The following is a 23,600-nucleotide window of genomic DNA, read 5'->3' on the forward strand; positions in this document are numbered from 1 at the left end:
TGTGCTGTTTTACTACTATTAATCTCTTCAGGAAAAACGTGTGTTAGTAAAATGTTTAAGTGGATTGGAAGTATTTATTCTTTGTGTGCGCTTGCATGTGTATATTGTACTGGAGCGAGCATAGAAAGTCAACACCAAGACAAAAGTATGCCAAATTGCAGGGTCTTTATTGCTGGCGGCCACAGAGGACTCCTGTCTCTCCAACCCGTGGCCCCGAAAGGAGGATGTCAAGACCTTTTATACCCATAAACCACCTCAGGGGGTGAGGGTGAGGGTGAGGGGCGGGGGTGGGGGTGAGGGGCTTCAGACATTCCGAGGGCCAGTGGATTCTGTAGATCACCTCCTGGGCGGAGATGAGTGTGAGGGGCTCCGGACATTCCGAGGGCCAGGGGACTTAGGACATTCCGATTGTTACTTAAGTGGTTCACAGAAGTCAAGATAAGCGTTAGTTTACACATTGCCTGGGTAGGGTGGAAATTACAAACCTTAGTTACTTATTACAAGCCGCAGGGGCCAAGATGGCATGGGTTTGGACTGCTTGCCTGTCACATCAAGGTTACAGAGAGCAGTTTCAACGGAAAGCTGAGGTATGGTTGAGGTATGCAGTTTTATGGGGCTTTTACCATGTCGCATTTATACGCCCATACACTCACATATTTTCGATTTGCATTAAGTAACAAAAGAAAATACGTGCTTCAGTTACCTTTAGTACTTTGATTAGTTTAATATTAGGATCAAATAGAAATCAAGAATCCTATCATTTGAATATAATTTTTACTTTTTTTTAAAAAAAGAGGCAACAGATATTTAAGACTGGTGAGTGATACTGTGGCCTAAGCTTTTTTCAGGTTCTTGGCCTGTGTTGCATCCTTTTTCAGATAGATGGTAATAGTCCCATATTTTGGGTAAAGGGGCTGTGGTAAAGATCATTTGGGGAGCTTGCCTTAATGGGTTGCACTTAACGAACCACAGATTCAAGCCCAAGTAATTCCGAGCTGGTCATCTGATTTCGAGCCATGGAATTAGAGTTTCATTCCTATACTCTCCTTAATTTGATGAATTCTTATTTAGGCTCATTTAAGATTCATGCTAAAAGACTGTTTCATACCCATATGTGTGTGTATTGTTGCAGTTTCTTAAAGATTGAGGGAGAATTAATACCTTCAGTTTGTTACTACTTCATTAAAAAGATGATCCCTCTTTTTCCCCCCCCTTTTCAGTTTCACTGTTACATGTCTTGGAGTTATGAGGAGGTTTCTGTTATTATATGCTACACAGCAGGGACAGGCAAAGGCCATAGCAGAAGAGATATGTGAGCAAGCAGTGGCACATGGATTTTCTGCAGATCTTCACTGCATTAGTGAGTCCAACAAGGTGAGAGCCGTTGCTCTGTGGGTTTTACTGTTTTGTGCTTTGAAGAATTTTGGTTGGGAAGTGATGGTTATGAAAAGGACACTAGATACCACCAGATAATCTTTGTTTTTTTTTAACAGAAATTTATTTGTTCAATAGTATGGTAAGATTTCAGCAGCTTTTTTTTTTTTTTTAATTTAGAAGTGTGCAACTGAATTATACTAAATGGCCTCAAAAATTGAAGCAAGTAGCAACTCCTTAACTATAAATGGCAGAAGTAGCATATGCCTTGTTTATTTCACAGGGTGGCTGTTGAGAACGAGTGAGATGTGTGAGTGCTCAGGTGTGCTTTCTGCCTCATGAATCTCAGTGCCCCATTTTTTTCTCCAAAAGAAGCCTTGCCATTCCTGTTAGAGTTCCTCCTAATGAAAGACTGCCTAGATTCTTTTGTGAAGTAGAATTTAAAGTAGTAGTGTTGGGATTTAGACGAAACTTGGCTGCTTCTTCGGGGACTGGTTAAGTTCGGTCTCTGCAGAAGTTCCTACCTTAGGGTATATGCAACTTTACAATCCTGTGTTCTTTTATTTAGGTTGCCACCTCCAGATTACACTATTTCAGGCAATTCAGGTGTTAACAGTTGGCAGGGGCTTTATACCACAAGATGATGTGCCAGCCACTAAGCAGTTCAGATCACTTCAATACTTCAGAGATGTTGGGTACCAGCCCCAACCCCGTACGAGGGTGCCCTTAGTCCCGGTGGTGAGGAGGGATTGAGGAAATAGAGACAGACATAAGAGCAGAATTTACAGCATGGGTCCAGGGGATCAATGCAACAGTGGGAAATGCCAGAGTTTGCAGCTCTGGGCTCCAAACACTTTTATTATGTGCATAATCTCATTGATTTTATGGGCATGGAAGGGGAGGGTGATGGGGTAGGTAAGGGCAGGGAGCACTTGTGATCATTCTAAAACATGCTAAACTAGTGCTCTGAGCATTTAACAGCACTTGAGAGTCTTCTAAGACATGCTAGACTAGTACTCTGAGTTTATCATTAATTATTACCAGGGTGCATCTACATCAGAAGTATAGCCTATGAGGAGCCACAGTATGACCACACCTGATGCATCAGGGGGCTTTTATCTCCCTAGCGTTGAGGACATAGAGCAATTAAAATCACTCCATTCCCAGAACCTAGGCAGAGCCTGAGGCGTTCCCTGATCTCTGCCCTGCAGGGCTTTTCTCCTCACCAGCTCCCATCTGCAAAGACCCTCCCAGATCTTGTGAGCAGATGTTGCCTCCCTTCTCAAAGATGTTTGCATAAGCGCTCTTTATGAGACTGTCATGCAGTCTCCATGTTGAGAAGGCATTCATGGGACCAGAGCAGTATTGCCTGCTCTGCAACCACCCCGCGGTGTTCCCTAGTGTTCCTGTGCTCTCAGATGGTCTTCACCTTAGGCCTTCTGTTACTGCTTGGTTTCTAATTAACCACACCAATAATATGGTTTAGTTTGGTATATAAACTTCAGTGTACACTGAACCAAGCAAGCTTACAATTTAGCTAGAATTAACATAGGTCTCCCCCTGGCCATTTTGACCCAGAAGAGACTGCCCTGCCAGTATTCTCTCACTCAAGTACACAATCCCCTCTGGCCTTTCCTGAAACTCTAGTTCGGAATACTAGGCTGTGTGCAGCTCAAGTGAATTATAAACCCAGCTCATAGGAGGCTCACCTAGTTCCTTTATGCAGCTCCGCCATGGTGACCCTGGAGGTAGACACTAGAGAAAAGGGAGCTTCCCAGACGAGACCACCAGTCAGCAGGCCCTGTCATTCTACAGTAACTTAAATTCACATCGCAGTGCCACATGATGAAATGTAATCTGAGTCTGTTACTTTGGACAGAACCAAAGTCATCAGTATCAAAACTAGCCCTGATTTGGCCCCTTGTGGTTGACCTTGGTAAGTTGATCAGCAGGTGTTTGACAGTCAGATGAATGGTGAATTTTTTTTTTAACACCAAGTTAGTCATGCTGTTTGTCCTCCCTGATTGAGTGGTTTCTCTGGCTGTTTATGATCTAATCTCCTTCCTAGTTCACATAGTCCTTTTTAAAGCGACTGACATTACTTATACAAACTCTGCATGCGGAGTTTAACACACAACTGTGTAGACTCTTGGAAGCATTAAATGCCTTGATAATAAGTTAGCTCAAGTCATTAACTCTATTACCAGCATGAAAAATAAAGTGAAATATTTGGAGCCAAATTAGATGGTGTTCACGGGCAGCAGAGTTTGTGGAGTCTTCGTAAGTAGGATAGGGAAGTGCTTTATTTGAAATATTTAAACTTAACATGAGAATAAGAATAAAGAAACATGATTTGTAAGAGTTTATAACTAGACTTACAGCTAATTATATTCTCAGCTCTCTAGAAACCTGAGGGAATAAGGAGCGGTTCTTGATAGCCAAGTCCCTGATTTAGAAGGGGTAACTCTTAATTTCCCAGCTTTAAAATGCCCTGTTTTCCCTCTGCCTTAGTGTCACATGCAGTACACATAGCTGGTTTTATGTTTTGCTGAAGATTTCAGAGCTGATGTGTTTTTATTGCTGTCTTTCTTTACCACAGTATTCTGCTTGTTACTTCCATGTCTTGCCATGTTAATCCTGAATGCTTATGTATGCGTTCTGTTTATTTCTGAGTCTCCCCATCCCCATTTTAACATCTCTTTCCTTGCTTTTTTTTTTTTGCTTTCTTATGAAAAGACGTTTCCACTCTGTTAGCTGCTGCTGCTCCTCGGCAGCTCATCACAGTGCCTAGCTGCCTCATAATTGGCTCTTAGCAGGGCTGGTTTGCCTTGCATATTAGAGCTCATGTTAATATTTGGCCCATGACTTAGTTGCAAAGAGTTGACTATATCCTGTTTCCTCTGATTTTTCTAAAAATAGAAGACTAGATTAGATGAAAACCTGGGATGGGTCCTGTCTCTGCCTTTCTGGTCTCTGCCTCTGGTACACCACATAAGAGAAAGACATGTTAATCCTCCCAACCTCTTGAACTTGAACTCCTGACCTCAGGTGATCCACCCATCTAGGCCTCCCAAAGTGCTGGGATTGCAGGCGTGAGCCACCGCGCCTGGCCCCTCCCAACCTCTTGATGATTGAGCATCAACAAATCAGATGCATGGTTTCCTTGAATGAAATCCTGCATTGGGAAACTTGATTAAGCTGAGAGCACCTAGTCATTGGGTTGGTCACTCTGGCATACATCTCAAAAAACCTGGCAAGGAGGAAAATTGAAATACAAGACGGGAAACTAAGGTAATTGCTTTGCTGCTGTGTTAAATCAAAAACGCCTGTGGTGTTAGGTCCTTGACTTGATATCCTTGTTTTGTAGTATGACCTAAAAACCGAAACAGCTCCTCTCGTTGTTGTGGTTTCCACCACGGGCACCGGAGACCCACCAGACACAGCCCGCAAGTTTGTTAAGGAAATACAGAACAAGACACTGCCGGTTGATTTCTTTGCTCACCTGCGATATGGGTTATTGGGTAATGGACTCTCTTCTGATCTTGCTATACTATTATTATCTCTGGTATCTGGATTATTTTTCAAAACTATGAAGTGTGATTATATAGGTTTTCTTTTTAATGTAAATATTGTATATATAGTATATATAAATGCATATAATGTGCTACCTTTTATGACTCTTTCCCCAGAGCCACACCTCTGCAGAACCTCTTGAGCAGCATTTTAATTAAAGCTACACTTCAGATGCAGCCATGAAACATTTTCAGAATAATAGTGGCTGGACCTCATTCTACTCCTACTAAAACAGTCTGTGAAGGAGCAACCCCTCATGCCATTTCTTTGTTTAGGAAAACAAAACAAAACAAAAAACTCCCAAGTGGTTTTGATAATTTCTTTAAGAACTATTCTCCTAGAATGGTGATTTTCATCCCCCAGCTACGCATCAGGATTAGCTAGGGAAGTTTTTATTAAATTCTATTACTTAAGCCCACCTCCAGTGATTCCAATGTCATTATTTCAAGGTAGGGCCCTGGCATCGTTATTTTTAAAAGCTCCTAGGTGATTCTAACATGTATCCCAGGTTAAGAAAAACTGACCTAGGACTCTTTGAAGCACAGTTTAAAAATGTTAAAGGATCAGAAGGATCAGATCAGCACAATATGATAGCAGAGGGGAATTGAGGGTCTGCATTCCTGACTTGTGCCTGTATTGGCCTGTCTTTGAGGATTATTTTTTGGAGAGGGTAAGAGAGAATACATACGTGTTTGAAAATCTCTCAAAAAAAGTATAGAGAAAAGACAGAAGCCTATCCCACTGTTCTAGTCAATGTTACGCCCATATATGGAACCACTCATTTCTCACCCTGTTGTAGAGAAAGAACATGGAGATGACTAAACAACTGAGGAATTTAAGCTTATTTTTTACCGTGAGACATAGAAGCAATTCTTAATTTCCCCAACATAGAAACATTTATAGCACATTGTTATTATGATTATTTATATGACAGGCGTACTTCTCTGTATCAGGAGTCAGTAAACTCTATCTATAAAGGGCCAGATAGTAAATATTTTAGGTTTTGCAGGCCTGCTCAACTCTGCTATTATAAATAATATGTACACAAATGGACTTGGCTGTCTTTTAATAAACCTTTATTTACAAAGAAAGGCAGTGGGTGGGATTTGGCCCGGAAGCTGTGGTTGGCAGACTCCTGCTCAGTATCACAAAAGTTCAGAGATAACAGATACTGTGGTTTTGCAACCTGTCCAATCCTGGTTTTAAGATTTCTATATTTTTACACATAGTCATGGAGATGAAAATGTGAAGTCTTTTCTTCCAACAGTGGCCAATAAGTATTTTGTTTCATTATTTCTGGTACTTTTATGTTGTAAAAGAAAATTGTCCGCATGCATGGTATTACTCAAGGAGAATAAAAGTGAAGCTGTACGTTATTAACTCCATCCATAAGAACATGGAATAGTATTATTTTAGATATTTTATTTACCTATTCTTTATGTCCTTACATTTAAACCTTATTGTGCAGTAATTATGTATTTGGACTCTAGGTCTCGGGAATTCAGAATACACCTACTTTTGCAATGGGGGGAAGATAATTGATAAACGCTTTCAAGAGCTTGGAGCCCGGCATTTCTATGACACTGGACATGCAGATGACTGTGTAGGGTAAGGGCTGTGTTCTCTGTTTCTTCCAGTAAACTGTCTGCACAATGAAAGTTTGTTAATTTATAAAACATGTTGGCTTTTCATTTAACACTGAAATTCTCCTCATGTTTTACTGTCGTTAGCTGTTTTAGCTTTAGGACCCATGAGAGTCAGCCAGAGCTTGATTTAACTGTTTGGCTGATTTTCTTTTGTGTCTGTTTCATCCTTCTCACTGTATGCTAATGGCAAGAGTTAGAACAGGTGCTAGTACAGTTATCTTTAAACAGTGTAGGTATTTGCAGAAATCACCACGTTTTTTAGGGACTTTAATAGTGCATACACTTCTCTCTGTTGTGCACACGGAGCCATTAGATTGGTCTCTTCACATGGAGGGAGCCTAGTGAGCCTCTCTTCACTGTTAGAGAACATGGGTCTATGGGCCTTCGCTGCAGTCTGCATTGCTTGGCGCACTCTTAGCCTCTGAATGGCCATTTGCCAGCATACCAGTCAGACATATACAGACATTTACTTTGTCTTTTCATTACTTTTGTTACTGTTTTTACAATTCAGTATTTCACCTGGTGTGCCACCTTTCAAATCATCCTGATATGTTTATTCAGTGGTCTTACAGATATTGTCCTATAAAGTATTTAGCGTTTAACTGTTACAAGCCAGATAACAGCACACACCCTTGAATTTTTTTCCACTAGGTGCATGTATTAATTTTCACTCACGGTGTTGAATAATCTGTTTATGAGAAAATGACAAATTCAACAAATGTCTTGCTTTTTGGCATGCTGTATTTCCACTGAACTTACCCCTGTGCCCACTTGTTCCATCTTTCCCTTCAGCTGTGATGCTCTGGGTTTTTTCCATATCCCCAGCACACATATTCTTGATTGTGACAAAGCTCTGTGACATTTCCTTGTGAATTCACTTTTAGCTTTGTACCTTTATATTGAGCTTTTTTCTTCTGCCAGAAGCTCAGTGACATTAAATGCTTAGTCTTGTATGAGCTATGTTTAACTGTTAATGTAATGCTTATGTCATCCGTTAGGCCCATCCCTCATCTATACTTCACTTCTCTTCAATCGCTTTCATTTTCTCTGTTGATTTATTGGTGTAGGTATTAAAATTCTTGACCGTATATTTCAGTAGACCACACTGCTTAGATTTTTCAGCCTAACTACCTTACTGGAATTTTTCTTTTTCTGAAATGAAGATATTTTCAAGACATTCTTGCTTGATGTACCACCATACTACATGAGTTATGAATGCACACTTGAGTCCAATACCTGGGTTCAAATCCTTGATCCCCCACTTACTAACTGAGACCTTGGTCAAATTACTTAAGCTTTTTGTTCCTTGGTTTTGGCCTCTATGCAATAGACAACAGTAATCTATTTACTGTGTAAGCTTCGTAGGAGGATCAAATGGATTAATACATGTCCTCTTAGAACAGTGCCTGTCATGTAGTAAATGACATTCATTCATTTACTACATAAAAGTTGCTAAAGTTCACTCATGCTAGCTCTGTGAATGGTTATGCATATTATCACCTTAATATTTCTGAGTTATGAGAGGGACATTTTAAATAACAGCTGTTATTATTGAACCTATAATTTTATAAACTTGTCTTCACAAAGGCTCCTCAGGACAGATACAATGTATAACCGAATTTTGAGCTGTGTACCACATGATGAAATTACAGCGTGAGTCATGAGACACAGGTCTGAACTGTGCCTCCTCTGGATACTCATTATCTTTATGAATTAGAATTTAATTGATACCTCCTTTGAGTTGTGATTAAAAGTCGTGTTATTTCCACAGCCCTGACACGGTCTTATCCACTGACTCTACTTAAACTTGTCTGTTCAGGGAGTGCTGTTGTTATCATACTTTGTTAATAGTAGGTGGACTGCCACATTTATGAAATGTGTTTAATGTTGAATTCAACTTTCCCAAAGGATGATTGCTTTTTTTTTCTCCTGTGGGAATTTTACCAAAAAAGAAAAAAAATTGTTTAGGACTGAGAGAAAGGCTTTAACTATTGATTTAACCAAGAACTTGGCATTAATCCATAGTGATTTCTTGGTGATAATCTGTAGGAAAAATATCAGTAAATTGGCTAGGCAAAAAAAAAAAAAAATGGTGTATTTGATTGATGGAATGATTGTTTGCAGCATTATGATAGCCTTGGATTTTGGTTAAGTTCTGTTAGCATTATCAGAATTTAGCATGCCTGTTTAAAATTATATCTTCTTCAGGTTTACCAGTTCTAGGACGTGAAGAGGAATTCTATCCTTATCATCTTATTACTAGAATATCTTCATATCCCTCTTCATTTCTTTTACCTGTGTACATATTCATAGGTTTTCAGCTACAGTGCTAATGAACACATAATATATCCAGCTTTTAAAAGCTTAATCATGAAGCATGTTTTGTATTCCTAATGGTCTTCATAGCGTTTCTAACAAGTGCATACTTAGCCAGATGGACAGACTGCCGTTCTCCTGTTCTGCATTCAGATGGAGAACTTAGGCATTTGTTTTGTTTTTCCTCTGTTACTACTGTCCAGTTTAGAACTTGTGGTGGAGCCATGGATTGCTGGACTCTGGCCGGCCCTCAGAGAACATTTTAGACAAGAGCAGATAAGTGGAGCACTCCCGATAGCGTCACATGCCTCCTCAAGGACAGACCTTGTGAAGTCAGCGCTGCTACACGTTGAATCACAAGTTGAGCTTCTGAGATTGGATGATTCAGGAAGAAAGGATCCTGAGGTTTTGAAGCAAAATGTAGTGAACAGCAGTCAATCCAGTGTTTCAGTTGAAGACTTTGAGTCCTCTCTTACCCGTTCAGTATCCCCACTCTCAGAAGCCTCTCTGAATATTCCTGCTTTACCCCCAGAATATTTACAGGTACAACTGCAGGAGTCTCTTGGCCAGGTAAGCAATTTTTTTTTTTAATGCTATGGATGTTATTTAATCATGGATGTTTGCTTTGGGTTTATTATTATTATCACATTAGAAGAGAGATCAAGAAACTATTGCTTACTGGCCAAATGTGGCCCATCTCCTTTCTTTTGTAAATAGATTTTACTGGAATACAGCCATACCGATTCATTTAGGTAGTGCCTGTGACCTCTTTTGAGCTACAGTGGCAGAGTTAGTGGTTATTGCAGTTACCTCACTTAAACAATTTACAAAATAATGAAGTACAAAGCCTAAGGCCTTTGGCCCCTTTCAGACAAAATTTTCCCACTCAGGTATTACAAAAGATCTTGTATTATTATTTCTGTATTTGATGAAGTAAATAGTTGAGAGCTTAGTTTCATCATTATTTTGGAAAAAAATGACAACTTGGTTTCTCATTTTAGATGAGTCAAACAGTGGTAAGTTGTGTGGGCAGTGAGTTGAGTATCAGGTTGCACGATAGCTAACTTCTCCCCACAGTCAGTGTGTGGCACCCTGAAGTCTTTCCTAACCTGCTTAAAATAAGTTTTCAGGGCAGCCAATCTTTTAATGCAGGGCTAAGCCCTCTTTCTGTTGAGGGGCTGTTTGGAGTTCCACGTGGACTTTTCTTACAAAAACTACACCCTTACTGCAGCTATTACTGTGTTTAGTTTCTTGTTTTCTATTTTTTAACGAAGACAGATTTGGACATTTAAGAAATAATTTGGATGCAGCATCTTTCTAGTATATTAGCACTATTTGTAAACACCTAGTATGATAGCAGTTTTTTTTAGCATTTATGGTGTCTTTCTAAAGCTTTCATATAAGTGTGATTTTGTGTATAAACAACTGTGGGCTATTGTTTTTGCACTTGTACTTCATTATTTTGTGAATTGTTTAAGTGAGATAATTGCAATAAGCGTATCTCAGTCTAGTTTGGGAACAGACACAACATGTGCCTGGACTGGTGGGAGCAGAGTTCAGTGACGCACCAGCAAGTAGCCCCATCTGGGAGCCACAGGGTCAGTTGATGGCAATGGGGATAGAGAGTACTCTATTTGACTAGTAGTTTTAAGTTAGGAAGATCCGTTTAGAGTTTGTGTGTTTTTTTCTTAATAGAAAGTGTCATTAAATAGGCTTGAGTTGTTAGTAATGTAGTTAAAAGACTTAACAAATCTGAAGTAGTCAAGGGAGACAATATAAACATAAACTAATGTACAGACAGAGTAAAGAATGCGGAAAAAAGGAATGTTTTGTAGGGCATCCTCTTGGGACCATTGCCTTGAGGCACAGAGGGGATGGAAGCAGGATTGGGCACGGTGAGAAGCTGAGCTGCGACGCAGTCTCTGCAGAGGCCTCAGTCAGCTCCCTCCATGTGGCATCTTTCTCCCTTGTGGAAGTATTCCCTCCAATAACCAGAGGGTCTTCTGGGTTGTGCGGTACAGGGGCAGGACCTGTTACTGATCACTGTCTCTGCGACCTGCTGTAGAGCCCTCTCCTACTCTGGGCCCCACGCAAAGCTGGTAGCCTTTTCTGTCACCTGGTATTTGGTGTAAGCAGTCCTCCCAGATGTGGAATGTGCTACCCACAGATCCTAAAGAGACTTAGCAGTGCTTCTACTTCTCTCTAGAGAAGTGAGGTTCAAGGTGCACTAGTGTGGCCTTTACTTGGGAGGGGATGTCCTGACGTGCACCAAACTGTTTGAACCCTAAAAATTTTGCTGACACTGCGGGTCCTTTAATTGCGTAGGGCATGGGTCTTACCAGAGACTCGACTGTTCTGGCCACTCCTCATTGCTCATTCGGTCTGGATAGCACAGTGCCCCTGATAGAGTAGGCTAGTGTGGTGCTTTGCAGGTGTTCCACATTTATTCAGACTCTTATAACAGCAGGCAGCACTTACTATACCCCTGGGGTGTAATTGTCTGTTCCAACTCCAAGTGAACTATTTCTGGTCCTCTTTTAGGGATAGGGTTGGGAAGCAGCACTTTGACTAAACCATTGTCCATGTACCTGAGGCCATGTCAGTCTACTCTGTCAAGGAAAACCAGCTTGCGTGGAGGTACAGCGGACCTGTTACTTGTTTGAGTCTCCAGTAGTTGAGTGTCATTCCTCAGGATTTGTATGGTGTTTGCAGAGATCAAACTGGTAAATTCAGTGAAGATATGATAGATACCATCCCCTGTATCTCAGCTTTTTGAGGATGTCTTTTCTCTCAGAATGCTATTTTGTTTCTCATGTTCTGTCTTGGTGGTTGGGGAGGAGGATGGCATCAAATTCAGAATCTTCTTCTTGGCCTTCCTCACTATGATAGGTCTTACCTCATAGGCCAAGAATTCAGTGTTGCCTTGTGCCAGCTGCTGAGTGGCCACTGGAGGTCCTGCACCAGGAGTCCATTTAACACCCAGTCCCCATGTGCCTTGCTGTCATAGATGAGCTGTCCTGACGCCTTGGGTCCCTGGGTAACAACATTGATTTGAACCCCTTCTTAACAGACTCTGAAATGTCTGAGTGTTCCCCTTAGCCCAGTGTCCATTTCCCCTTTGGGAGAAGGGCTGCCAAAGCCATTTCCAAGAACAGTTTCTGGTGTCGCACAGTCCCTCCCCTAGGGACCTCTTCTCTCCTACAGTCAGTGGGTCACAGGTCTGGAAACAGGGCAGAGGATCGTTTTTATTGGAGCAGCTGCCTACAGCTCCCTTGACATGCCTCCTTGATTTCTTTTCATTGTAAGGATTGATCCAGTGCCTTTGTGGGCTACCCATTTATTACATCTGTGTCCTGCCCTCTTCAGTCCAGGACCTCAGCTGTCTGTCATGTGCATACTCTTCTGGCTCCCGTGGGGGCATAGTGTTCTGTCATATACTTTCTTAGGGGTTAGTCCCTTACCTTCTTTAGCTGGCCCAGTGCTTCAGTGGCTGAGTGTGTCGTGACAACCCCAGTTGTCAGTCTAGCAACCAGAAAAGGGGATGGGGTGTGACGGAGGCTAAAGCATATGTTGTGGGCAGACATCATCCAGATGTAAGAAGGGGATTCCTACTCTTAATGGGAAGGACTGGCCACAGCTGCAGGCTCAAAGAGTTAAGGGAATCTGGGTATTCAGTATTTTATTCCTGGTTAGTCCTTGGCTTTCTCTGCCTTCGGTGTTGTGGGCTGCATGAGATGACTGCATCTTCTGTGCTCTGGAGGATGTTCCCTGGCTTTTATACTTAATTCTTAATTGTTGACTTCATCATTTAAGCTTTTTGCATTTTTTTCAAGTGTGAGTAAAGTTTAGCAGTAGCCCCCTAAGTCCCACCAGTCTTCTCTTCTATTTCTGCATAGTTCTCAAGCATCTGATGAATCTTGCAAGCTAATGCATTTGCTTCCACTGGCTCTCCCTGCTACTTACAGTTGCATTGTTGCTGTGTGCCAATGCCATCTGTCTGCTCTCTCTGGTGTGATGTTCTCATTGTCAGCCAGGAAGATGATCCAGCGCCAGACTCCATTTTAGCATCTTTCCCAGGCTACCTGGGCACTGGCTGTCCTAGGCTGGTTCCCAGGAGTGAAACAGTGAGATGTTTTTAGGGCATCCTCTTGATGGCAGCATCTTTGGAGTGGAGAGATGGAAGCAGGATTGGGCACAGTGAGAAGGTACACTCCTGTGCAGCCTCAACAAAGGCTTCAGCCAATCCCACAGGGTTCTCTGGAGCTGGTGGCTATTCGGAGTTGTCCTGAGTTGGAACAAAGAGGCTGGGCCTTTGTAGTCATTGATTAGATACTGGATGTGGGCTGCCTCTGAAGGAGGTGTGGCCAGGACAAGGTGTGACCTGAGAATGCTGAGGTGGTTCTTGCAGGTGGTGAAGTTAGTCAGCACTGCCACAGCCTTTGCAGAAGGCAGTCTTCTTAGGGATACATCTCAGTGCCCCCACATTATGGTTCCCAGACACCCGGAACTGACCCTCATTCCCAGCTTTCCCATATGGCCACTTAACAACAATGAATTAACTGATGAAATATTGATAAAAATATTTTCTGTTTTTAAACTTAGGAATATTAAGGTAGAAAAGGAATAGGGAGTAGTATAAAGAGTTGGTATTTTTGCAGTTTTCCAAGACCTACTGTATCCGGTACAGGGGCTGCTAGCCACATATAGCTACTTAAATTTAAATTAATGAACATTTGTTAAAACTAAGAATTTGGTTTCTTAGTGACACTAGCCACATTTCAGTTGCTCAGCAGCCATATGAACAGTGTCGCCCCACACTAGGGGGTTCCTGTGACCATCTACACATACACGTTGCAACCTTAAACATCTGTCATTTCCTTTAAGCTCTCCTTCCTGAAACATTTGCATACATACTGTTTGCCTTTACATAGTTTGTTAGGAAAACTACTAGATCTTTACATGAAAATGCTAGTATTTTGTATTTTCTATGTGTATTTTGGAAATTATAATGTCTAATAGACAAAGGGTTTGAAATGGGATTGAGCTTCTCTTCTGAAAAGCTAGCTTCATATGTCTGCACTCATTTACTTTGGAAATGAATACTAAGTAGCCAGGAAATTTTGTTAAGACTCTATGGGTCTTGCATAGTCACTAAGTGAAAGAAGGGGATAATTGAAAATTGCACTTATATTTTGTCACATTTGTTTCTCAAGTAGGAAAGCCAAGCATCTGTGATTTCAGCAGATCCAATTTTTCAAGTTCCAATTTCAAAGGCAGTTCAGCTTACTACGAATGATGCCATAAAAACCATTCTGCTGGTAGAATTGGACATTTCAGTAAGTTGCAAAATTTATTTCTCAACACAGTCATATTGTCAAGATGTGCAGAAAGAGTTGTGTGATGCTTGGTTATATATGCTCAGAAGAACGAGAGGTCTCTGACAGGACATCTCGCCATTTTATTCCTGACCCATAATTTTTTTCTTTCCACCTCTATTTTCTTTCCACTTCAAGGAAGGGCTAGGATGAGGAATAGCTACGGGAGATTCAGCCTGGGAGGATAGAGATTCTGCCTTACTCAATAAGCCATGAAAGAATAATGGGATCAGAACAGCATTTTATGTATACGAAGTCCAGGAAAGGAAGCTGTTCACCTAAGGTCAGCCACGTAATTAGAAATAGAGCCTAAGGCCAAGCGAGGTGGCTCTCCCTATAATCCCAGCACTTTGGGAGGCCGAAGGCAGTCACTTGAGCCCAGGAGCTCTAGATCAGCCAGGGTAACATGGGAAGACCTTGTCTCTACAAAAAAATACAATGGTAGCTGGGCTTGGTGGCATGCACCTGTAGTCCCAGCTACTTGGGAGGCTGAGGTGGGAGGATTGCTTGAGCCTGGGAGGTCGAGGCTATAGTGGGTTGTGATTATGCCACTGCACTCCAGCGTGGGTGACAGAGTGAGACCCTGTCTCAGTTTTTTAAAAAAAGAAAAGAAAAATAGAACCTAGACAGTCAGATTAGGGTTAATTCCTCAGAGCAGTGCTTTTGATTTCTTTGAGAATCTAGAAAAAATTATGGACTCTCCTGAAAAATAATTACACTTGTCCTTCAGTATCTTCGAAGGATTTGTTCCAAGACCTCTTTCAGATACCAAAATCCTCAAAGCTCAAGTCCCTTATGTAAAATGTATTTGTATATAACCTGTGTACATCCTCCCCTATACTTTGTCCCTGGATTACTTTCAGTCTAACACAATGTAAGTAGTTGCTATACTGTGTTATAAATTTTACATTATTTTTATTGTTATTTTTTACTGTTTTTTGCCTCCCAAATATTTTCCATCCAGGGTTGGTTGAGTCTGAGGATGGAGAACCTAAGGATATGGAGGTCCAACTGTATTATGGAAACATTTACATACAGTTTTAGTGTGGGATATGCCTCTGTGTGCCCCGTCCGTGGGCCCCCTTCCCACCCTCCACACCCTGCTGTTAAGAAACTGATTGATAATCCTAAAACTAGTGCTGAGTACCTCTTCAAAGATATTTAGCTCAAACCCTTTATTTTATGAAAGTCTTTAGAGGTTAAGTGGGTTGTTTTTTTCAGAAAAGCAAGGGCACATTAAGGCTGTCTATAGATTTAATTGAACTTCCTAACAGAAAAAAGAAATACAATGTGTCAAAAATAGATGGTTTTGCGTCCATAAGTATTAATACTATGTAGACTAAAATATTTTTTATTCTGGTATTTTGCATTTTTGTCATAAAGAGGCAAGGGTTGGTCTGTGCTTAGTCCAGTCTGTCTCCCTTGCCAGTAAGAAATGTGAGCTTGTGTCGTGAGAGGCTCCTTCCCAGAGCCGTAGCCTGCATCTGCTTTGCCCTGAGGCTTGGAGGCAATGGACCTGGGAATAGACTTGACTTGGGAAGTGGCGGCTTTTCCAGCCCACGTTTGCTTACAACCAGTATCAAGCCAGATGGTGTAATGTTTTATATGTCAGGAAAAAAGATCCTTTCCTACCCCCTAAAGGAAAAGAGGAAAGTAAGGAGAAGAAAATTGAAAGCCAATCATTTGATCATAATTAGTTTCTTTCAGTCATAATGTACGTTTTTGTGTGTGTGCGCATGTATGTTTTTGTAAGATGGATTTTTATATTTACATGGGTTGTTTAAAACACCATAGGCCCTTACTTTGTGAGAACGAGGGAGGTCTGACTTCCATTCATTAAGTATGCAATGATAAAAGGCAAAACACTGGATGACTACCAGATTTCTTTTTAATAGTACTTGCTAGTAATGAAAGTACATTCATTTGGTTAGTTGGGCTTATTTGTTAAAACAAAGTTTTTTTTTGGAATTAGAATTATTTTCTTTCTGAGTTCATATATTAAACTCACAATATAATGTAAACTATATTTTTGTTACCCTACAGCTTAAAGTATGTAACACATACAATGGAGTTGTTGGATTTTTTTCATTTTGGTTCTTCTCTAGAAAACAGATTTTTCCTATCAGCCTGGAGATGCCTTCAGTGTGATATGTCCTAACAGTGATTCTGAGGTACAAAGCCTTCTCCAAAGACTGAAGCTTGAAGATAAAAGAGAGCACTGTGTCCTTTTGAAAGTAAAGGCAGACACAAAGAAGAAAGGTACAGCCCTGATGCTGTGATGTTTGGGTGTTGTGGGCCAGAGGACTGGAGCTTATGGTGAGAGTGTGCCTCTAAGGATCAGTGTCCTGTGTGGTGGCCGCACAGATGGCTGGGGCTTAGCTCAGTGTCAGGGTCCAGGAACACAGGTGTGCACTGGTATTGCTGGTTTCTTAACTTTTATGTTAATTATACTAAATACAAAGATAATGGATGTTCTGATTATTGGACATTTGTGGACATGAAAAGTGAGTGTAAATGTAGATTTTGAGAAGCATTGGGCTAGGTTCTTTTACAAAATTTTCCTATTTGTTTACTTCTCATAGTATATTTCTTACTGCTTATTTATTATATAAAATAATTGCTTTGTCCATAATTGAGAAGTTATTTTTCAAAATATAAATATATTAGTTATTTGCTTAGAATCTTGACCCTAAATGTTTTTTTGAGAATAATGCTAATGGAGCTTTGCTATCACTTTAGCTTTTTGTTCCTTAATTTTCAGTAATTTTCCTTTCTTTTATTTGGCCTATCTTGAATTTATATTATTTTTATCTTTTTTGTAAGGTAGAGGTTTTTTTACTATATTCATTTCGGGAAATTTTTTTGGCTGAATAAACATTGCCACAAGTTGTATTGCACTTTGATGCGCTGTAGAGTACTTTAGTAATTGTGTTTTGGGGAGTGTAAAATATTTTATTCTTTATCTTCTATGTCATGGACCCCTTTCCTGTCTTTCCCTGAAAAGGAGCTGCCTTACCCCAGCATATACCTGCGAGGTGTTCTCTCCAGTTCATTTTTACCTGGTGTCTTGAAATACGAGCAATTCCTAAAAAGGTATTTTTCTCTGTCTTCTTCAGGTAACTATTTTAAAATATGCTTAGCTTGTTTAGGATTGATTAAATAAATCTAGAATCTGCCCTTTGCAGTGTTAAAAAATATGATTTTCTTAGCACATTTTTAATATTAGTTCCCAAGGGTATGTGCTGTCATAACTATCATACACAAATCTTTTTATGTTGTATTTGCATTAAAATTTTTGTTTTCTATTGAAATGAGATTGTTTAAATAGGGCTTTTTCTTAGTCTTATTTTTACTAGTCATTAACTGTGTAGCACATTCCACAGCCATGGAGGTGACTGCGGTTGACCTTGTGTTACCCAGCTACACATCACTGCTGCTTCTTTAACTGGTGACAGAAAGCTAATGAGAGCTTAGGATTCTCCCCACCAGCACTTGCCACTTGCTACAGTTGTTAAGCTCTCCTTTGTGTAATACTACATAACTATTTATTGCTGTAGCAGAATGCTTCAGGAGAAATGGACGGGTTTTGGTAGGTAAGAATCAATTTTTACATAAACTTGGAGGTAGAACAATCCACTAGATGTCAGTATTGTACCAGGAACTGTTTTTTAAAACTACTTGTAAACTGATTTCTAGCCAGTTCCCTGAAGTGGCTATTAGTGGATAAAATTTTTCACTTGTGCCTTGCCACACTTGTATTGTCATGAGCTTAAGAGTGTTGTAATTAGACCATCATCTCCCCAGTGTGATTTTTGTGTCATTTTATTAATATGTTTATTGCATTTCTAGTCTGGGGTGAGTAAACTGCTTTAGAGAGAGGCTCAGCTCTCTCTAAATACACATAGACACATACATAATTTTTTTTCCATCTTCCTTTCCTGGTCATCAGCTAGAGATGTAATTTGAGTAAATTTAGAATTAATTTACTTTGATGACAGCTTACTGATTAAGTCACAATTTTGGTTCAGCTCTGCTTTAAAATTTGTGTAAAGTGTGTGTGTCTGTGTGTGTCTTTTTTCTTTCTTTCTTTTTTTTAAATAGTATGCTCATTGGAAAAATTTTGGATATAGAAATAAATAACCCAGGAAACCAAAGTATTTTATAATCAAACTCTCAGAGTTAACACTTGAATTTTGTTTTCCGGAGGGAAAAAAATGGGGGCCCGTATTACATGCATTGTTCTATAACTTGCCCTTTTTATTTAATAAATCAAGTATCTGTATATTTCAGGATGGAAAGAGTTTTAATGGTTACTATAGATATGCCATAATTTGTTGATGTAATTATGGACAATGAGTCATTTTTGCTTTTTCACCATTAAGAAAGCTAGGCAAACATTCTTGTACTGTATTAATCTTTGTACATTTACTTGAAATATATTTGTAAAACAAATTCCTTGGAGTAGAATTGCTGTTTTAAAAATATTTACAGTTTAAATTGTAGTAATGTTTGTCAGGTTTGTCAGCTTGTTCTCCAAAAATAGTGCAGTATTTCCTGTTTTAGTACCATAAAGTTTTTGTTGTTTTAGAGTGAATAAAGCAAGGATTTAAAACTGTCACTGTTTTAGCTTTTAATTTAGGAGATTGTATTAGCTTTAGAATTTACAAAGTGTTATTGGTAGATTTTTTATTATCTTGCCAAAGGTCTATGCAGAGATTTGGGGTGTGCATTCAGCAGCCTTTCCTGAGTCCTTGTTTTTGTTCAACATTGAGTTTAACACTTGGAGGAACATGTGTCATTTGTTAGTGTCTGGGTATTTTAGACAGAAATTCTTCAGCCAAGCTTTTGGAAACCGGTGACTCCTTTGGGAACAGTGATTTTGTCTGCCTGTTAAGGCAGTCCAGGACACAATCATTTGAGCCAAGAATTTACAGTAGTGATACCCATTAGCATTTCACGTAACGTTTGATGCAGATAATTACTGAAGTGCTTTGTTCCTAAAGAGCCCTTGAGAAATAAGCTATGTATGCATGTAATTAATAGCTTGTAATTGCATTGAAGTAAAACGTTTTTATTAGCAAGTTTGATGTTTTGTCCAAGAGTTTGGACTTTGAGATTTGGAATTCAGAATTTTATTATTTTTATTTATTGTGGAATTTTTCTAAGAGGTTAACATTAAAGCAAATGGTAAATTAAATTCCATCCTCCTGGCAACAACTCCTAGTGGCTTTCTTATTTTTTCTTGGGTAATTGGGTGCATCCCCAGGCAGACACTTAACTGAATATTCTAATAGCTCTGCCCACAGAGTGTGTCATAATTTAAGGTGGCCTCCTTTTTGTAGGCATTTTTGCGAGCCCTTGTGGACTATACCAGTGACAGTGCTGAAAAGCGCAGGCTACAGGAGCTGTGCAGTAAACAAGGGGCAGCCGATTATAACCGCTTTGTGCGCGACGCCTGTGCCTGCTTGTTGGATCTCCTCCTCGCTTTCCCTTCTTGCCAGCCACCGCTCAATCTCCTGCTCGGTGAGTAGTCACTTTCACAAGCACCGTGGTGGCTGTTCTTGCACTGATAGGTGAACCACCTTTCTGTAGTAAAGAAAGTTTACTGCTCTTATCTTACCCTTTGTATTCTGTGCATAGTGAGAATACATCTAAATGAATGGTGGTGATTGCTATGACGTCTGTGCTGCCTTCTAGAAGTCACAGAATTCCCCTTCCAAACTTTTGATTTCCTCTTTTGTCTTCCAGCAGTGTCACTATCATTTTCTCTCTTAATATAGTCAGTTGTAATTCTTTTTTTTTGGCTCAGAATTGACCATCTTTTGTAATTTAACTATTTTTTTCAGAAAGGTTGTTTAGCTAAATGTCTAAAAATGAGCTTTTCATTAAAAAGTTATCTTTTTCAAAGATAAGGGACATCATATTTAGTTGATAGAGGTTGATCCAGTCTGTGCTCTGTATGCAGAAATGCCCCCATGTGAGCAAGTCCAGATCGAGGGTCCTTCAGGGGACTGTGTCATACCAGTACAAGTTGACATAATCAGGGTACTGCCAGGCAGAGAACCATCACATTTCAGATGAAAGGTAACCCCTTTTTTTTTGCCCAGACTGACTCTTTTAGTTCTCATACTCCAACAGAAAAGACTTCAGCACTGTGAGTAGTCAGTGTCACGGGGTCTTTCTGCCTCTCAGGAAAGGATTGGAAATGCTTGCTAGGGGCGAAGACTAAGAGTTTTGTAGGACTTTGAAGCCTTTATTACTTTTCTGTGCTTGTAATTTTATCATCTTTCCCATAGTGATAAGAAGTCATGCCTTTAACATTTGCATTTGTCTTTGGTGACACCAAATTGTGTATTGTCCTTTTTACGGTTAGGCCAGCAAGATCCTTTTTGATACCCAGTACAATTATAGGCATCTTCCTTTGCAAGCCAGGTCCTGATTTCTCCTCCTTTTTCTTAGTGTTCTTTCCACGTAGGACCTCCCCAAAATGGTAAGACTATGTTGCTGAATGTGGCTGCTCTTCTCGCCATCCTGTCCTCAGGCTGGCCCTCTCTCCCTCTTCAGTGAAGTTTCCGAGAACTGTCAGCAGGATTAGGATGACAGAACACAGGGTGGGGAGTTCTAAGTAATATTGGAAAGTTCTCTTATCATATACCAATTCAGTTCAGTTATTTTTGTAGATTTTTTTGTTACCTTTTAGAATGTTTATAACAATACCACTTAATACATAGTTGTATTAAAAAATTAAAGTCATTGGGATTTATAAAGAATTATATTATTTTCTAATTTCTTCAAGAAAATTAAAATATCTAAAGTTTAATATTAAGTCAAGCAAATAGACTTTTTCAAATTTTCAATTAAATAACTGCTAAAAGTAAAACATACCAAAACATAAACATTTCAAAGTTTATTAGTGGACAGTTAGATATTTAAATATAGATTCCTTAACCTGCTTTTGAAAGAATACCCGTGTATTTTGAAATCACTGAATGTTCTGATAATTTTTTAAAAGCCAAACACTTTAATTATATAAATGTAAGATGGAAAATAATTCAAGCCTAAGTATTTTCAGTAATTCTTAAAAGAGTAGCCTTTAATGTTTTTGGGATCATGACTTTATTTTAAATCTGAAAACTGGACACCTTCCTGCAGAAAACTGCACAAACCAAGTAAGGGCTTGCTGAGTTGCCCACCTCCGAAGCCTACTCATGGACCCGCTCCTAGGAGCCTTAGCTTTAAAAATCTAGCACATGAGTAGAAATCCTGATTTAAGAATAAGGAAATGCTTCATATCTGGTTTTTAACTTGAGGAATTGAAGGAAAAAAATAGTAATATTTTACTTGAACACATATAGTTTATACATGCTCTTAAATAAGATTTAAAACTAGGACATGTTTTGTTTTGAGTGTTCTAAATAAGACATGGATAAATTTAGGCCTTTGGATTATTACTGTTTTTTTATCTTTTCGGTAAGGTTATGTTCAGTAGTAGTGAACTAATAGCTGCTTCTTTTATTTTTTTTCTAGAACATCTTCCTAAACTCCAACCCAGACCATATTCATGTGCAAGGTACTAATATTTATTCACATAATATGTAGCATCATTTTTCTAAAATCTTAGGGCACTCAGGCTTCCAAATCCTTAGTTTACTAATTTATTCAGTGAAAACTTACCTGATTTATGGAAGACAGTACCAGGCATAATGAAGCAGAAGAATCACAGAGCTCCTGTCCTCTGGGACTTCATAGATTTTACCATCTTGGGTGGCTCCCCACAGCCCAGCACTGTGTTTCCCCACTAAGGAGAGTCTCAGGCTCCTCCACATGCTTCTCTGTTGATGTGCCCAGCCACCTTCACTGAGCGGCTGTGGAAGGGAGGGGAGACAGAAAAGTTCCACTGTAAAACATTTGATGAGCACTGGCTTATAGGATTCTCCCTCTGGCCTTTGTTTCATTGCACAGCCTCTACCATTTTCCCATCTGGCTCTCTGTTTTGCCTTTCAGTAATATTACAAGAAGGTGCACTATTCTTTTGGTTGAAAAAGGAATTAAGAATGAATTTGAGATCTTTCGCATTATTTACCCTGTAATGGGAAAAGAAATATGTTTTTGTAGGAATGTCTTTTAAAGATGTTTTTACTTTGAATTTTTAGTTTTCTCTTTTCTGGGTGTATACTTCAGTTACTTTCAAGTTTTATCATTTTACCAGTAGATAATATATGGATATTTGTTAGAATTTATCCCTATTCCTTCGCCTGGTAAAACGTTTATAATACATATTGAGTGAATGAGTCTTTTACATGAAGATAGTTAGAACATATTAGTTTTTATAAATCTTATCTAGTCCTAGCGCGAGCAAATAAAATTGGAAACTTTCTTGAATGATACCACCAAATGTGAGAGTATGAGGGTTGGGGGCAGGTTTTAATTACATAATAATGGCTTTCCTCTATGAGGATTTAGAAGGTAGATTAGAGCCTGTAAGGAAATATTTCTAAATTGAGTAAAAAAAGGTTTAGTTTGACCCATATGTGTAGTAGTACTGATACCAAGTTCGAAACTTGTCTGTGTATCTTTGCAGCTCAAGTTTATTTCACCCAGGGAAGCTTCATTTCATCTTCAACATTGTGGAATTTCTGTCTACCGCCACAGCAGAGGTTGTGCGGACGGGAGTGTGTACAGGCTGGCTGGCCTCGTTGGTTGCCTCACTTCTTCAGCCAGACACATATGCGTCCCATGAAGACAGCAGGCAAGTCTTGGCTCCTAAGGTACTAGCACCTTAACTTCAGCATTGTGAACTCATACTCTTTGTTGGATTAGAAAAACCAATGTTGCCTCGCCCACATCTTTCATTACTGTCATAAGAAAATGTATGCTATTCTTAAATTTTAAAATCTCTATTGGAAGAGCAGAAAACTGTTTACTTCCATATACTCTTTAATTAGTGTATGTATTTTTTGAATGTGTAAAGCATGAATTTTATGTTGTATGGTTTTTGCTTGTCCTGTTCATGGAAAAGAAGACCTTTTCTGTAGATATTCTTGGTACATTGGCCAAGGGAGGAGTAGAGAAGAGTCCAGCAAGTATTTAAGGGGGTAATGAGAGACAGTCTCATTTTATATTGAAGCTGTATCCTGCTTCTCCAATAAATAGTTCTACATTGAGAGTCTGATGGCAACTAAAGATTAATTTTATATTGTCCAATTTTGGCTAGTAGGATTCCCGCATCCCTGTTTCTCTCCTTTTTTATCTGTGGTGTGTGATATCTGAATTTGTGCTATTACTGAGAAGACATTATGGTGGTAAATACTTTTGC

General features: G+C 39.5%; 1 protein-coding gene across 1 annotated transcript in view; it reads left to right on the forward strand.

The window, feature by feature from the left end:
- The first annotated feature begins 345 nt into the window (after window positions 1-345).
- The window catches only part of MTRR (5-methyltetrahydrofolate-homocysteine methyltransferase reductase), a 28,981-nt gene continuing 5,726 nt past the window's right edge, over window positions 346-23,600 (forward strand). Inside the window, exons 1-11 of the mRNA XM_064375853.1 lie at window positions 346-598; window positions 1,221-1,374; window positions 4,742-4,895; window positions 6,438-6,555; window positions 9,113-9,479; window positions 14,126-14,245; window positions 16,390-16,543; window positions 17,289-17,377; window positions 19,627-19,807; window positions 21,812-21,854; window positions 22,866-23,052. Of these exons, the coding sequence (XP_064231923.1) occupies window positions 519-598; window positions 1,221-1,374; window positions 4,742-4,895; window positions 6,438-6,555; window positions 9,113-9,479; window positions 14,126-14,245; window positions 16,390-16,543; window positions 17,289-17,377; window positions 19,627-19,807; window positions 21,812-21,854; window positions 22,866-23,052 (1,647 nt within the window). The 5' untranslated portion in view covers window positions 346-518. The remainder of the gene's footprint in view (window positions 599-1,220; window positions 1,375-4,741; window positions 4,896-6,437; window positions 6,556-9,112; window positions 9,480-14,125; window positions 14,246-16,389; window positions 16,544-17,288; window positions 17,378-19,626; window positions 19,808-21,811; window positions 21,855-22,865; window positions 23,053-23,600) is intronic.

Source organism: Aotus nancymaae, unplaced genomic scaffold (genome assembly GCF_030222135.1).
Source record: "Aotus nancymaae isolate 86718 unplaced genomic scaffold, 86718_ANA_hifiasm-v0.15.2.pri h1tg000014l, whole genome shotgun sequence".
Lineage (NCBI taxonomy): Eukaryota > Metazoa > Chordata > Mammalia > Primates > Aotidae > Aotus > Aotus nancymaae.